This window comes from Condylura cristata, unplaced genomic scaffold (assembly GCF_000260355.1).
Source record: "Condylura cristata isolate star-nosed mole 26May11 unplaced genomic scaffold, ConCri1.0 scaffold00025, whole genome shotgun sequence".
Classification (NCBI taxonomy): domain Eukaryota; kingdom Metazoa; phylum Chordata; class Mammalia; order Eulipotyphla; family Talpidae; genus Condylura; species Condylura cristata.
Window position 1 is genome coordinate 14,093,725 of NW_004567126.1, and position 16,860 is coordinate 14,110,584.

The following is a 16,860-nucleotide window of genomic DNA, read 5'->3' on the forward strand; positions in this document are numbered from 1 at the left end:
GATTCTGCCTTTTGAAAGTAGAGAAATGGTGGGCGCGCGCGCGCGTGCACACACACTCCGCCTCTTAGAACTAGTTTCCCCACAAAGATGTACTACATTTCCCATGACACCTCGGGCGCGCGCAGAAGACGCAAAGTGACAGCTTCCTGTGTCGCGAAAAGTTGCGTGGCTGACTACCGGAAGGTAAGTGTGGGGGTCGTGGGTGGGTGATTTTCTGGATTGTACAAAGAGTGGATAAACAGCGAGATCCTGTTCTCACACTCCCTCTCGCTCCTCTCTCCTTCCACACTTTTTACCATACCCTAATATCTTCAGAAAGCCCAGGAAGTGGAATCTCGAGACCATGTGTGTATCTTGTGCTTCTTGGAACTAGCTCCTGGCAGGAGTTCTCAGTAGGGACTTTTTAAATTCGATTCAGAAGGCTCTTGGCCGTGGATTTAAGCAAACTCCAAATTAGTTTGCTTATAAAACTAAATCCTAGTAGAGATCAGAATCCTAGTAATATGAGCAGTGGGAAGGAGGGGTGGCGACATTTTTCAAGTTGTTCTGTGGCTTGCTTCCCCCATGTTGTGATTGTTGTGCCTGTCTCCCCATCCTTTGGGTAACATGAAACATTGGAGTTTGAAATAGTCTGCCGTAGGAAATGCTCTCTCTAGGATTCCAGTGGTTCCCTCTACTTTGGAGACTAAAGCCCTTTATTTCAAAAGCTGTATTGCAACCCTAACGTTGGGTAATTGGACAGCCTCTGCCTTGTTTGCTCAGGGACCATTGTGTTTCACCCCAAAGGAGTTGGTGTGCTTGTGAAAACATTGTAAAGTCAAGTTTTGAACTCAAGCCCTTTTTTTCCACAAAATTTTACTGCCCACCTAGCACCTCTGGGCTAGTTCTTTGGTTAAATAGGGGTTGAACTAAATAAGGATAGATTTGACAGTATACTGAGACCCATATAAATACAGGTAAACCACTTAAGTTTTTCGCTGTAATTCGCATGTGAAAAAAACGTGGTTTTTTAACATAAAAACTAGAGAATTGCCTTTAACTCCACCAGGTTAGGTTTTTAAGCATTCCTTGTAGCTTGTGCTTATTGGGTGTATGAGATACGTCTTGCAACGCTTCACTTGGATTTTCCTTTAGCTTTCCAATTCCCATTGTCTTTCCATTGTTTTAACTACTTCACTATTGGACTTTAACTTGCAGTGAATAGAGCCTATCTATGTATCTTTGAATCACTACTTTCCATGATAAGTGCCTTGCAGCAAGTGTGTGATTAGCAGATATTAAAGCCAATCAATTTGTTAGAAGGCTGTTTTTCCTTGACAAGCAAACTAATTCTGCTGTCACTCTTCTAGTTTCAGATGCTGAAACTGACATCTAGTTTTTATGTGCTCCTCAATGGATTTGTAAGCATCAAAAACAAATAAGATCCAACTTAAAGTGAGCAGAATTAACTGAATCAAATAGAACTGATTTGTTTTGGTATTGACATCTGCATCTGGTTCAAGATATTATAGTTTGAAGTTCTGTGGCAGAGAAAGAATAACTTTCAACCAACACATATAATTTCTAGAAAATGTGTGAAATTATAAAATGTTACTGCTTAAATACCAGCTAGATGGCAAATTATTGATAAAATTCTGAATCAAGCCATGGGTTAGAGTCCTGCGTGGCATATAGTACTATTACTGACTTTCTACTTAAAAACAAAAGATTTTTTATATTCTTTTACTATCTGTGCTGTTACTTCCCTTTAGTGAGGTAAAGAGCAGGTTTGTTCCTTCCCTTTGGCTTTCAGTATTTAGGTGGATAGAGTATGAAACAAAGTATGATTGGAAGCAGAGTCAGAACCTTGTTTTGAGATCATCATAATCCCATGGGGAAGTATTTAAGCTAAAATAAGGTCAAGCTTATGAATTTACAAAATCCTTTAATGGATAAGCTTAATGCCCAGCAACTTTAAAATACACAATAAAAACAGCAACCCATACTGGCCAATGTAAAAAGGTTACAGAACTGGAACAGTAACTAACTGATTTTGCTTACTAATCTGGCAAAATTTAACCGGTCTATTTTCCTTTCTCTGACACCATTTCTCCTGCAATTGCTGGATTTGAGAGTGGCTTTTGGAAGTTGAGGTCTCTGATCCCAATGTGACATATACCTACAAAGACCAACAATGAGTCTTTATAATGTTCCACAGGCTTCTGTGTTCTATTTAAATAAAAGGTGAGATATAAAGGATCAGATTATTCCAAACAAAACTGCTGAAGGAGAGACAGGTACGGGGGAGGAAAAATTTAAGAAGGAGAAAGAGGAAAGGGAAGCTTCCGGGGCATCACACCATTTGCGAGGTCACAACGAACACCCCAACGAAGTGCAGATCTTTTCTTCTCAGTTGGCACTAGGTAATTGTTTGGAACATATATGTGATGAGGTTTTGATTGGGGTTCTCGACAAAGCATCTGCTCTCGGACCCCCCAGCGTAATTCCTTCCTGTGATCTTCACCAGGTAACCGCATTGAGTCCCAGTCTCGTTTGTACTCAAAGTATCGGGCTACACGGTCTACCTTGCCGCGGTTTCGGCTTAATTGGTCCAGCCTTGGGAGAATAAAAGACTTGGGTCGGCTGGCAACGATGAGGTCTTGTTCGTAAGCTGGGGGGCCCATTCCTTCTCTTTGTAGGTAGCAAATGAGCTGCTCTTGAGAAATACCTTCGTATTCACATGGTAGGTGAAATTTTTGTGAGTTGTCAACTGGGGATTCCCTGTCTTCCTGAAACTGCAGACTCATCAGCCTTTGTCTTAAGTCCCAGAGATCCATATCACTTTCTGTACCAGACTCTGACTCACTGATAATTGACTCATCTGTCACTAACACTTCCCCATCTGCCTTCCTACGCAACACCTTTCTCTTCATCACTGGCTTTCGGAGTCTTTGGGAAGCCTCTGACATGGTTCCTGAAGTGGCACTGCTCTCCATGTGTGGGTACTGTGGTTGCACAGGAAGAGTAGATTGTGTCCCAGGGGTTACTGAAGCTTTACTGTAGGGATCATATTGAGCTTCTCTCCTGACATCTCCCTCACCCTGCCCTGCACAAATATGAGTAAACGCCGTAGCAGCTGCTAGCATTCGTTCTTCTGGATCCATTTTGGCCCATTTTTGTCTATCAGGCCCCATGAGTTCTTCCATGGCTTCCCCTATACTATAGGACCTTCTGCAAGAGAAAAACATGGGTAAATTTTTGATAACAAGTTCCTAGCTCATAAATTGTTCATTCCCTTATCCATTACTTTATAGCAGTCAGAGAGAATGGCCAAGGCAGTCGTAAGTACAACAGTTATATAATACAATACAGGGTAGTATGGGATCATTTTTTTTTTAATTTTATAATAGTTTTTACATATTTTTGCATTTTCCCATCTCAGTTGCAATCCCCTTGAGTTTCCCATCACCAAATCACCCATGTGCTATCATCATAGTCCCGTGCATTTCCCTCCCCCCACTGTTTTTGATCCCATTCCCCACTTCACCCCCACAAAATGTCTCTGGTATATAGCCATTCATCATTATTTTCTCGCCTGTTCCATTATATTCCTGCTATGAGAGAAACCATCTGGTATTTTTCCTTTTCTTTCTGGCTTATTTCACTAAGCATGATCTTTTCTAGCTCTAACCATGTTGCTGCAAAAGACATGTTTCTTTTTTTACTTTGGTTGCTGAGTAATAGTCCATTGTGTATATGTACCACATCTTTTTAATCCAGTCATTCACTTTTGGGCATTTGGGCTGTTTAGTATGGGAACATTTTACGTAGCCTGCTCCACGAACACAAGTGTAGAGGGGCATTAAATAGCTCTAAGCAATCTATTACCTGATTTCATTTCCACTTTCTTCTTATTCACTCCCACTTTCTACAGCCTGGCAGTTCTTCCCACCTTTAGTAGCTCCCTAGGAGAGGTGAGTTCTAATGTAAGAAAAGCTTGAGACTATATGATACGGGGTATATTGCTTAATGTATAGTATAGCTTCACATAGGGGGCAATTTTTTGTATCTGGTAATTGTTTTGTGTGCTTTTACATTTATTCAAATAATCCTTACAACCATGGGCAGAAACTCTTATCTCCTCTTCACAGAGGTGTAGTAATGTGAGGCACAGAAAGGGTAAATAAATTGCTCAAGAGTAAACAACAACTAGAAAGTGGGATAGCTGGACTCCTAACTCAGGCTCTTTGGCTTCAGAGTCCTTTTAACCATAAGTGATTTATTTCATAGGTAATCCCAAAAGGAATATTTTCCTATCACACCCACATGTGTATATATGCATGGAAATAACTCCTTATGCCTAAGTAATCCTAATATATCTTCCCTTGCCAAGTATGTTTACTCCAATGCCCTGTGACTGAAATGACTTTAGGACCCAAATCAACCAGCCAAAACCTAAAGCGATTTTCTGAAGTCAATCTAATAAGATAGCTTATCTACTGCCTTCTATTTCCTGTGTCCCTACTATTTCATATGAACTCTTCTAAACCTTCAAGATTGCCTCGATAATCCAACTACATCAGCACAAGTAGAATTATTCAGATTTTAAGTTGCACAGAATTCCAAGATGAAACCATTAATTCCTTCAGCCAGTTCCCAGTTGATTTGCTTGCTGTCTTTTGTTGTTAAAAGCTAATGTTACAATGAATATCTTCTAAATTTTTACACACTTTTATAAGCATAGGTGCATGTTAAATTTTTAGAAATAGAATAGGTGGATCAAAAGGTATGGATGGTGTTAAATTTTGATACCCTCCTAAAGACATTGTACCATGTACATATAAGAGCTTCTTTACCGATGCCCTCTCAAAAATATAAATTATTAAACTCTCATATTAGTCAGTTCTCATAAACTGACATTTGTTTAAATAAAACTGAGTATCTCTTCATACATTTAGAAGCTTTTTTCTTTTTATATAAGATGCTTGTTCTTTTCCCACTTACCCTATCAGGTTATTGGAACTTTTCTTATTTATCTTTACATTAAAATTGATTTATATGTTCAGGAAGTATAAAGGAAGTTGCAGGATTAATAAGACATGATTCCATGTCTTCTAGTGGTTTTTTTACACTTAGATGTTTAATCAAATAGATACAGAAACTCAAAGTGCAAGACACTAAAGGAGCTTCACAGACTTTAATAAAGTTAGCACTATTTGGAGATGACCTATAACTGAAGTAACCATCTGTCATAGATTATCTAGGATTGTCCCAAATTTAAAGATGTGTACAGCTGTCCTCAAATTACTGAAAAATCCCAGCAACTTCAACACTGACATCCTAACCACACCATGCATTTTAACTCTTATAACTGTTAGAGATACAGAAATCGTTATCAAGCAATGCAGTAAATTTGAATTTAAAAAGGATCATGATGCATAGTTACCTTCTCTGTGCCATCAAGACTACTTGAGCAGGAAAATCTCACCTCCAGGTTCTACTTCCAGTATGCAGTATAATCACAGCTGCTTCAATTAGGCAAGCTTCTTACTATACCACCTTTAAGCCAGAACTGAGTATCAGATGATGGAACATATAAAGCCACTAATTTTATCTGAAATAATGGAGAATAACAGATTTATTACATATAAAGAAAAATTACTGTTTGAAAAACTCAGCAATCAAAAGATGTTTTAGGAAAAAAAAAAATCAATCCTAAATCACCTATCTAGTGAAGACTAGAAAAATTAAATCTGTATTTCCCCCATGTTCTGATTACTTAAAAGAAATTTTGGCAATGCTAGGTAAATGTTTTTCTTGTTCTCTGTGAGTTGGCCAGACAGAATAAAAAAGAATAGATGATCAACCTAAAATACTGAGGTTATTTTTGCATCCCCAAGCATAGGCATTAAATATTAGATACTATTTGAACATAATGGTATGACAGTGACATCACCAAAGAAATCACTGAAACTGTTGAATTAATTTTACTCTTTTCAGGTTAACGTGGTCCTGCATGAATTGTTTATTCTTGTGATGGTCTTATCATGGCTGAGAACGACACAGACAAAATCCAGATTGAGAAGCTCCTAAAAAGAGTACAAGAACTTGAGAAGGAGGTACAAAGACTTAAAGAACGGGCCAATAACAAGGACTCAAACATCAGAGAAAATACTTCAGGAACTAGAAAAGCTAAGCGTTCATTTGATTACAGTGCTCATGGTCGAAGACATATAGCCCTAAAGATAGCCTATCTGGGCTGGGGATACCAAGGTTTTGCCAGTCAGGAAAACACAAACAATACAATTGAAGAGAAACTCTTTGAGGCTCTAACTAAGACTCGTCTGGTGGAAAGCAGACAGACATCTAACTATCACCGGTGTGGGCGAACAGACAAAGGAGTTAGTGCCTTTGGACAGGTAAGAGTCAGCAATATACTGTTTTCAAAGCAACAGGTATTCTCTGTGTACGTACTGAGGATTATTTGTATGTCTAAAACATGGTCTCTCTTAATTCCACAGGTGATTTCTCTTGACCTTCGTTCTCACTTTCCAAAGGACAGGGATTCAGAGACTTTTAATTTAAAAGATGAAATTGCTACAGAGATCCGCTACACCCACATTCTCAATCGAGTGCTCCCTCCAGACATCCGTGTACTGGCCTGGGCCCCTGTAGCACCTAGCTTCAGTGCTAGGTTCAGTTGTCTTGAAAGGACTTACCGCTACTTTTTCCCTCATGCTGATTTAGATATTATAACCATGAATAATGCAGCTCAGAAGTATGTTGGGACCCATGATTTCAGGAACTTATGTAAAATGGATGTAGCCAATGGAGTGGTTAATTTTCAGAGGACCATTCTGTCTGCTCAAGTACAACGAGTGGGTCAGAACCTGAGTGAGGAGAAATGGGAAGAGCCTTTCCAGTTATGTCAGTTTGAAGTGACTGGGCAGGCATTCCTTTATCATCAAGTTCGCTGTATGATGGCTATCCTTTTCCTGATTGGCCAAGGTCTGGAAAAGCCTGAGATCATTGATGAGCTGCTGAACATAGAGAAAAATCCCCAGAAACCTCAATATAGGTAAGTTAAAAAAAAAAAAAAAAAGCAAAAACCCACCCTCCCCCCAAAAAACTGCATGTAAACAGCTATTGCCCTTGGCATATTTTATTAATATATTCTGTAACGGCCACTTTTTATAAAATTTCCCTCCCCCACATAATGGTCTATATGACTAACTCACTGATTCTGTCTTTATGCAGCTTTTAATCTGACTTGTAGAAGACTGTTATAAACATGTAGGAGGGGGTATATCCTTTAATTTTCTCATTGTTCTATTTCATTAGTAAGGAAATGGATATTTGGACAAGGCCCTGTTAAAAAAAGAGCATTTATTTTTATATCCTTTCCCCCATAATAGGCATTAAAGGCAACTTTGTTTAATCAGATTTTTCTTTTGAGAGCAGGCAAAAGTCATACAGACCATTAATTCATTCCTAAGTAGTAAAGTCTAGTTTTTACTTATTTCTATACAACATTGACAAGCTTGGAAAAACACCACCAGCTGTTTTTCATTTTAGGGCAGAGTAGACAGGCCAAGTCATCTCACTTCTAGGTGACTTGTTACCACTGAAACTTACCCTAATTAGATTAGCTGAAACAGTTCTTAGTTTCTGCTGTTTTCTTTTTTTAATTATAAGGTTGTTCAAAGTTAGGGATTGTATTTTATTTTCAAATGCTTACTGAAACAAACATTTTTTGTCCTCTTTTTAATACAACTGTTTTTAAAAAACTGTTGAATGGCTGCTGTGTATTCTCACTTTCTTGTCTGTCTCTTCAGTATGGCTGTAGAATTTCCTCTAGTATTGTATGACTGTAAGTTTGAGAATATCAAGTGGATCTATGACCAGGAGGTTCAGGAGTTCAATGTTACCCACCTACAACAACTATGGGCTAGTCACGCCGTTAAAACGCACATGCTGTACAGTATGCTACAAGGACTGGACTCCGTTGCAGTGCCCTATGGGACAGGTATGTCAGAGAACCTTAAGGGTAAAATTATCAGCCAGAGCCAAAATTACACAGCGTTTATGGGGAAAGCTGCTTTTGTTTGGAGGTGATTCTGTTGAGGTTACAGTATCTTATGTAATGCTGGTTGTGTATGTTATAGGACCAAAGATGGATGGAGTGACAGAATGGAGAAATGTTAAGCCCTCTGTCATAAAGCAGACCAGTGCCTTTGTAGAAGGAGTGAAAACACGCACATATAAGCCCCTAATGGATCGTCCTAAATGCCAAGGATTAGAATCCCGGATCCAGCATTTTGTACGCAGAGGACGCATTGAGCACCCACATTCATTCCATGAGGAAGAAATAAAAGCCAGAAGGGACTGTAATGACATGGTAGAAGAAAATACTATTTTGGAGAAACCAACAAAGAGAGTCTGTGTTGACACAGAAATTAAAAGCATCATTTAACCAAGAAAACTCACTTGGATCTTAGAGGCAAGATTAGTGAAAGAAACTTAGTGGTAGGTGGTTAAAAGGAAAATACAAAAAAAGTATATATTTACTGAAGGAAGTCCTAAATGATCAGCTCTTCAACAACTGGCCATTAGACCCTATAAAGGAAGTTCTTGCTTGAACAAGAAAGAGATCATTCCCTGATTTTTACCCAAATTGACTTGAGATGGAAAAAGCAAAAAGCAATCATGGTATTGGAGGTATATTTATGTATACCTGAAACCTGTGTTCAAACATTAAAGCCTGATCCTGTCTAATTTGTTGTGTTGTCCATTTTAAAAGCAAATGAAATTTCACTACTGACCTGAATGTTCATAGTTTTGCAAAGTCAGGTAAATATTTGATAACTGATTAGTGCCTCACACATACTACTTAAGTGACCTAACTGATAAAGCACAGCATTTCTTACAGAGTGTACAGTGTAGTGCTCTGTGTGCCACAAATGAGCTCTGTTGCATATTTTTTTTATAAGCTTTTACTAGTGTAAAAATATTCTTGGCTCATAAGCCATATGAAAACATAATTTATCAACCCTGTTCCAGTTTTTATAAACAGGCAATTGTAGAACAAGTGGGAGCCAGTAAAGTGGGGCTAAAGAAGCAGAGTCTTATGGGGCTAAGGAAAAAGATGTAGTTTGTATAGCAGGTTAAAGATCGAAGCATTTGCATTCAGATCCCTAAAATAGAGCAGTATGGCTTGAGTGACAAGGATATTAGTTTAGGAAGATAAGCAAGAGTCACTTTTGTAAAGCCTTGACAAAGCTTAGTTTTTTGTTTTGAGAGAACACTGTGAACAAAATTTTCTGAAAATTTAAAAGCCACAGTTGTGTAGCAAAAATAATTGCTTTGGGTATTCTATGGATTGGAAGAGGGAAGACAGGTGGAAATAGGAGCGAAATAGGCTGTTGAGAGTGGTCAAGGATATAGTTCTTTGAAGATAGCATAGACTGGATTTGTAATAAGAGGACTAGAGAGAAGTAAATGAATTTGAGATTAGGAAACAGGCTTTGTGGTTGAGTAAATGTGAAGTTCAAAAGTAGAAAGGGTTTCAGCTTAACTCCTAGCTTTCAGATTTAAGCACATCTGAAACACAGGTGGGACAATGAGGCAGCTTGACTGCTCTCAAAGTTGGTAAGTGACTCTCAAAATATTATTTATAAATACCAATATTATTCAATAGCTCAAAATTCTCAACATAACGTTATCCTTTATAACAAAAATAGTATCAAAGTGAACTCAGATATTCTGCCTCATAATTGCAGAGTGTATTATTTACATGTATGCTACAACTATACAAAATGTTTACAAGATCTAAAGTTTTCTAGGTATATAAAATCTGGTTTATATACTTAAAGCTGTGAACTAAATATAACACAGGACAATAAGAAACAACCCTAATGGTAAACTGATGCTGGAAAGTACTACAGAAGCTTCGTAATGGGTAGACTATGGAAATAAGACTTAAAGACTTCCAGATTTAGAAGGTAAAACAATTTAAGTTGAGGTGCTCTTGTAATACTGAAAAATAAGAAGACCTATGAACATTAACTTTTACCTTCCGGAAGAGTAGGAGTAAGACCACCATTTTAGAGATGGGGAAATAGAAGTATAATTTAGATTTATTTAGGTTGTCAATTAATATGATCCAGATCTACTGAATGAATCGTATCCTGAGTTTTTGGACCTGGTCGGCCAACATTTCATAATGTGATGGCTTTGTCCTTTTTTCCTGATGTAAAGAGTCCTTTGTTTTTAGTGTAATCATAGGGTAGAATATCCTCAGACATGTAAAAACAAAAAACTTATTTTTCTCAACTTCCTACCTATTTCAATGTACCTGGGCTAGAATTAGTTTTTGAATGAAGAAAAACAAAACAGTTTAAGATCAACTCTAAAATGACATACAGGAAAAAAGCACTTAAAAAAGTCATGCTTGAAGGTTGTGAAGAAGCAAAGGAGCCAGCGGATCATGGTCCTAGACCTTAAAGAAAATTCTCCTAAGTATATTTTTGTACTATCAAATCTAGAACATGGATTTAGGGACATTATTTTTGATAATTACCATAGGAAAGCTCAGGACAACCATCACAATGAAGTCAATGAGAAGTCCCCAAATATAACTGTGAAGTCAGTTAGCTGAGGTCATATAAATTCCAAACTATATGATCCAGGGAAAGCCTACATAAATGAATATTGCTGGTATGGTAGTTGCCCCTTATCCATGGTTTACAGTTGCCATGGTCAACCCATATAATTTGAAATATTACATATAATATTTTGTGACCACATTCACATAAATTATGTTATTGAAATAGTTCTATTTTATGACCTCATACTGTATGTAACTTATACGTGAGACATACAAAATCACAGGTGAGTACTTATAGGGAAAAACAGTACATGGATTCTGTACCATTCAGAGTTTCAGGCATCCACTGGGGTCCTGGAAAGTATCCCTTGAAGGTAAGGGGGCTACTACCATAAAGGAGAATTACACTTTACTGTCTTCATTGGAAAAATGAAAGGAATTCTTTCAATAGGTTGTGAAGTCTAAATGAGGTATTTATCTTTTCCGTATGTAATATACACAACAATTACATATAACCAGCATGTATATGATACACATAAAGGAACCTCCCCTTTTTCCAGGGACCACGGTTACAAAAGCATAACAAGTCTTAATTTCATTAATCATGCAAATAAAAACACTAAGATATCTTTAAATTAGTACGATTTTTCAATACCCAGCGCTGGTCAGTGTGCAAATATATGCACCCTAACTGTGTCTGTATGTGTTTTGGGGGGTGGGGAGGAGTAACAAGAGCAGATTAATCTTCCTGGAAGGTAGTTTGGCGTTAGGAATCAGAATCCAAACTATACCATAAATTCCAAGCGATAATCCACTTTCAAGAACTATTATAAAGAGAGAAATTAGAGAGGACTACAAACTTGAACACGTGAGAGTAACCACTACCATGCTATTTTGTGATGATGGAAAACCATGACTATCATTAGGGGCTTGGTTAAGAAGTAACATATGATACAAATACTGCCAGAGCCAAGAAAAAACCAATTCATCAATTAAGAATGGTAAGACATCGACACATATTCCTATTACTGGCTAAATGTGGCATAATCTACTTCTCAAGTATGCCTGACTATTAATAATATGCAATTATGTAAAAATAAATATGTAATCATGTAAATAAATGTTTATAATAATCCTTTGGGGAGTAAACTCAAAAGCGAAGGGTTTTGGGGAGATAGTTAACAGTGGCTGGGCGACTTTCTTTACACGTACTTAATGCTTCCTGAATTTATAAAAACAACGAGATCCAACAATTTTTATAATCGGGAAAAAAAGGCTTAACTCTCATTCTGGGATAGGGCTTTGGATTCTCGCTGTTTCGCGCAATCTCAGCTCACTGGGGCAGAGCAGCTCGCGTGGCTACATCTACAAGGCAAAACGAGAGGATGCGACTGCTCTCCTTCAACAACAAAGGCAAGAGGGGCACACCTGGCCCCGGCGTGGTTACCGCACCGGGGGCGGCTGGCCCGCGCCCCCTGTCCATCAGCCCCGCAGAGCGGCGTCCCGCTGGGAGTCCGCTCACAGCGCGCTCCAAGACTACGGCACGCCCAGGGCACAGCACAGCCCCGCTCTCACCGGCCCTGGGGGCAGTAAACCTAAATTTCTCAGAAAGGTCAACGCTCCCGACGCTGGACACCGAAGGGAACAGGTGACCAGGGGCGGAAAGGGGGCACTCCAGACCCTAACCTCTCCACGGCAGGGACGGGCGGCCCTCGGGGACCGGCGCCCGCGTCTCCCAGCCTCGGCCTGCTTACCCGCCCTGCCAAAGTCCGCCCGCCGAACCGAGTCGAACCGAGGTCAGCCAGCCGAACCCAGACGCGCAGCCAGGCCAGCGTAGGACTGCAGACTTCAGTTGGCGTCTCCCAGTTTGCGCAGGCGCAAGGCCCACCCACGCCCAAGGTCGCCGTTAACTGCCCGGCCGCGGAGGTTTAAACCTGATGGGCCAATCGGAACACCGTGCTCCGCCCACAGGCCCTTCTATTGGTCATAAGGGAGAATGTCTTTCCAAGTCTACATTTTGATTGGTGCACATTTGCTCTCGGTCACTGCTCCACAGGCGGGAGGTAGCCCGGGATTTGGAAGGGTCTGAGGGGATACCGCGATGATCCAACAGTTGCTACGTTACCTTTTGGCATCCCGGAAGGAGAGGAGCCTTTAGCTTCCAGTTAACGGCGAGCTAGCTGGGTTTTCGTAGAAGCCGTCTTAACATTCTGCTCACCTCAATGGCGGCAGCCCCCGCCCTTCCCAACACCGGGCGACTGTGGGGTCGATGTCTTCTGGAAGGGGAGGCTCTCGGACCACTGTCGGAGCTCCTTGGGGTCCCGCTTCTTGCCGGCAGTTCACCTGGGCTCCGAGACTCGCTGTTTCCATATAAAGACCTTGTCGCTCACCTGCCTGTTGACTCCACGGCTTGAAAGATTTTCTGATTTAACCTGTCGTTGTGTCTCCAGCCTCAACCCTCACACGTTTCTCTTAAACTTCTCCAGACTGGAGCGCGAGCGGTTTTCCTCGAATGCCTCCGGTTCACTCCCTTCACATGGTCTTACTGTTTTCTGAATCTGTACCCGGGGGGCGGGGGAAAAAGATCTGGTGCTTTGGAAAGTGCTGAGAATGAGACCTAGAAAGGAAAAAGTTAGTCCACGCAAGTGATGATCCCAGTCACTGCCGCACGAAGTAATCAAACGATTTGCACTCCAAGTCGTCAGAGTTGTTTCTTCGAGTTTGCACTAACTCCCTGCTTAACAAATGCAATTTATAAAATTTTTTAAATCTGTGAGAGGGACAAGTAATATTTAATACTCTCCAAAAATTTGAATACTACCTCTTTCTTTCATCTTGTTCCCCCAGGACCTTTGCAACAGGGTCCCTAAGTCTAAGATTCCTTAGATTTATTGGGGGGGGGGGGGGAGAAAAAGGGGGGTGGCTTGGGGGGTAAAAAAGGAAAAAGTAAGTGAGGATTTGAATGACCCTTCCCCTAGAGCTTCCAACATCTTACTTATTGCCTTACTAGCAAATACCACATGTTCAAGTTTGGTCACCTGATACCTGCAAGACTTTTTCTTTAGCGTCTGATCTCCAGTCTCTCAGAGTGGACAGTCGTTTTTCTTTCTACTACTTTGCTCATTCAGCACACTCCCTATGTGCCCTCAGTTATTTCTTGCTATCCTTCATGTTAAAATATGATATTTGAAAACCTGTGATAGCTAAGAACTTCCAAGGATCTATCTCCTGTCATTTCAAGTCATACCTTGTGTTTATCTCAACCTTTGTCTTTTGGTGAAACATTTTATCCTCCAATTTTGCCTGGATGTGATTTAATCATCATTTTCCCTGAAATCTATTGAGTCCCGATCAAGAAACCTTTACCAAGACTATTTAAAATACTATATATGGGGCCCTCCCTGGTGGCACAGCACTAAGAAGCTAAAGCCACTTCTACATGAGTTGGATCCCTGCCTGGCCCGGAGGTGACCACATGTACTTCCTCCATCTGCCTGTTCTGCTCCTCGCTCTGTCTCTGGTGAATCCTATCACCCTCCGCATCTCTAGCCTGTACCCCAGTTCTGTATGAATACATAAAAAAATACTATATATGAAAGAAAACCTATTCTTGTGAACTAGATGGCATCTTTAAGGAAAGTTCCAAACACGTAAAAACATATTTAACAAGTCCTCTGAACTCAATGCCCAGCTCCAACATTAATGCATGACCAACTCATTACTTGTTTATCACTATCATCATACTAATTTTATTACTTTGAAGCAGGTATCAGATAACTGAAGTTTAGAAATATTTCAATATGATTTCTAAAAAATGAAGTACTTTTTAAAAAAATACATCATACACATTTTAAAGTATATTTTTAAAAAAAATGAAGTACTTTTTAAAAGCATAGCTACAATACTCTACAACTAAAATATTTATTTCCTTAATATCATCAAATAGCCACTGCTCAATTTTCTATTTGTATCATGTTTTTTCCTTTTACTTTGAACCAGGATCCAATCAATCAAGTCCAGTCAGACAAGCTGTGATTGTTTGATATGTCCTATATGTTTCTTTTTTTCTATTAGTTTCTCCTCCAATTTTCTTTTTCTGTTTGTTGGTGGAAGGAATCATCTTGTTGGTTCTGTGCAGTTTCCTCAATCTGGATTTTTTTAAGATTTATTTTTACTTAATGATGCATACAATAAATGGAGTGTAGGCCAGAAGTAGTGTTGGGGTGTATGAAAGGATTCAAGAGACAGAGTGGGGAGCAGAACAGGCAGATGGACGAAATACACTTCAACGAAATACACTGCTGAGGGAAGCAGGGCAAGACAGGAGAGGTCTGCTGTGCCAAGTGGGTTAGATCCCTGGCCAGGGATCAAATTCATGCTGCAGTGCCTGGCAATGGCTTGTAACACTGGTACTTCAACCCAACGCCACAGGGAGGCCCAGAAAATATTTATTTTTTTAACAACAACAACAAAAAATTACAAGGAGAATGATAAGAAGATCTGCTAATACCCAGAAGGCAATGAGAGATCCTTAAATTGAGTAATTAATCAAAGTTCTTAAATGACTCAGGTGGTTGAATAGCACCGAGACTTAACCTCTGCATCACCAGGGAGGCTTGTCCCATAATCTGGACTTTGCTGATTACAGCTAAATGAGGTATTTTAATATATCTTCCTTACCTTTTGGTTTTAATAACAGCTCTATTGCAGATGATTTCCTGCATTGGATCTGCTGATTTATCAACCCCTCTGTATCTTTATGTATGGATTCAAATAATACTTTTCAACTGTTTATATTGTCATGCTTAAGTTAGTCACTCCTTTATGATATCTTTGCTTACCTCAAACCCCTTTGTTGACATTTTCAAACTCCTTCAACTATAGCTCTCTCATCTCCTATCTTTAATGTTTTGAATTCTTTCCTCTTTAAATATCCCTAGTCCTGGGGAACAACACTAGCATAAAGAACAGCAAAATGAAAACCTGTAACTTTTCCTTGACACTGCTGCCCCCACGTGTCAACCTTCTTGTTCCTCCTTTTTCCCTTTTGTCATTGCTCAGCCATTGAAGTACCACATCAGCATATTCAAACGGTATTAAGGGTCACCAGCTTCTTTTTAATAGTCAACTCCAGTTATTTTGCTTAGTCCTCATTCTCTTTTACTTTTTTGAGAGTATTTGATCATTTATCCAGCAAATATATATTGAACTCCCAGACTGCTAGATACTATGCTATTTCTTAGTAATCTGATGGTGAATAAAAACACAACTACTATCCTTGTGAAACTTCCACTCTAGTAGGAGAAAATGACATTGGTAAAACAGTTAAAATTATTGTAAAAATTACAACTGAGTTCAGTGCTAAGGAGAGCTAAGTAGTCGATATAAGAACATTTAATAATAGACTTGACATTGTGTGTCTGAACCACCAGCTGAATGATAAGTAGGGGGCAGGAAGTATAGGAGAGAAATGGGAGTTAAGGAACTTATCTGGGCAGAGGGAAAAGTATAGGCAATGTCCTATGGGTGTAGAAGTTTGGAAGATTCAAGAAACTGAAAGGTAGCAGCAGGTAGAGATGGGACTAGAGAAGTCGGCAGATATTGTGCATCATGTAGACCAAAGCAAAAGATTTGATATCTTCTGAAAAACTAGAAACTAACTGAAATGGGGATTGGAATGTATTATGTGTCATTTGGGTTTGTATTTGAAATTACCTTGCTTGCATTGAGAAGAATGGATTTGAAGGGAGCAAGATTTTATGTGAAGTGCAAATGGAAGGCCATTGGCAGTATTCCAAGAGGAACCTGGTGGTAGCTTAGGCTTTGATGGCAGTAGCTGGAAACAGCAAGGAAGGAGCATGCGGAGACTTTAGCAGCTAACCTCCTAATGACAGAACATGGCCTCACTGGGCTTGATGGAAGAGAGAAAGACAGCTTATAATTATTTGTACATTTCTGGTTTATGCAACTGGGTAGCATTTTCTGAATTAGGGAATACTGGAAGCTCACGTTGAAGGGCTGAATTAGGTTGAATTTGAGATCGCTTTTGAGACATCCAGATAAATATAAGATTAGGCAGTTGGAAATCTGAATGTGAAAGTTAGATATAACTTATGGTCTTGTGATATTTGCATATGAGTGAATCATAATTTGCCTTGCTATTGAGAATGAGGTCTTTAGGACATACATAGTGAAAAGAGAAGGGAGCCCACTGTCCTTGAAACTCATCTGTTGAACTAGTATGAAAGTCTGACATTCTTGAAGCCATTTTTTTT

The 16,860-nt window shown here is 39.5% G+C and overlaps 2 protein-coding genes across 5 annotated transcripts; one reads left to right on the forward strand and one right to left on the reverse strand.

The window, feature by feature from the left end:
* The first annotated feature begins 78 nt into the window (after nucleotides 1-78).
* PUS3 (pseudouridylate synthase 3) lies at nucleotides 79-8,738 on the forward strand. Of its 4 annotated transcripts, XM_012729811.1 has the most exons (6): nucleotides 3,259-3,320; nucleotides 3,914-3,953; nucleotides 5,980-6,398; nucleotides 6,501-7,057; nucleotides 7,815-8,005; nucleotides 8,145-8,738. In XM_012729811.1, the coding sequence occupies exons 3-6, from the start codon at nucleotides 6,027-6,029 to the stop codon at nucleotides 8,450-8,452; spliced, it is 1,428 nt and encodes a 475-aa protein (XP_012585265.1). In that variant the 5' UTR covers nucleotides 3,259-3,320; nucleotides 3,914-3,953; nucleotides 5,980-6,026; the 3' UTR covers nucleotides 8,453-8,738. The 4 variants fall into 4 exon arrangements, with proteins under 4 accessions (XP_012585266.1, XP_012585267.1, XP_012585265.1 ...); XM_012729812.1 differs by lacking the exons at nucleotides 3,259-3,320; nucleotides 3,914-3,953 and adding an exon at nucleotides 79-183 and having other exon boundaries at nucleotides 8,145-8,472; XM_012729813.1 differs by lacking the exons at nucleotides 3,259-3,320; nucleotides 3,914-3,953 and adding an exon at nucleotides 2,380-2,402 and having other exon boundaries at nucleotides 8,145-8,472.
* Nucleotides 1,777-12,443, reverse strand: HYLS1 (hydrolethalus syndrome 1). The gene is made up of 3 exons (XM_004689118.2): nucleotides 12,340-12,443; nucleotides 5,426-5,593; nucleotides 1,777-3,210 (listed from the first exon to the last, which is right to left on the reverse strand). The coding sequence occupies exons 2-3, from the start codon at nucleotides 5,437-5,439 to the stop codon at nucleotides 2,295-2,297; spliced, it is 930 nt and encodes a 309-aa protein (XP_004689175.2). The 5' UTR covers nucleotides 5,440-5,593; nucleotides 12,340-12,443; the 3' UTR covers nucleotides 1,777-2,294.
* Nucleotides 12,444-16,860: the final 4,417 nt, after the last annotated feature.

Excerpts from the sequence above, each read along its gene's own strand:
- PUS3 (XM_012729812.1), top strand. The coding sequence starts at position 6,027 with ATGGCTGAGAACGACACAGACAAAATCCAGATTGAGAAGCTCCTAAAA. Across the intron at positions 7,058-7,814 it reads CCCCAGAAACCTCAATATAG|TATGGCTGTAGAATTTCCTC; the intron begins GTAAGTTAAAAA and ends CTGTCTCTTCAG. Across the intron at positions 8,006-8,144 it reads TGCAGTGCCCTATGGGACAG|GACCAAAGATGGATGGAGTG; the intron begins GTATGTCAGAGA and ends TGTATGTTATAG.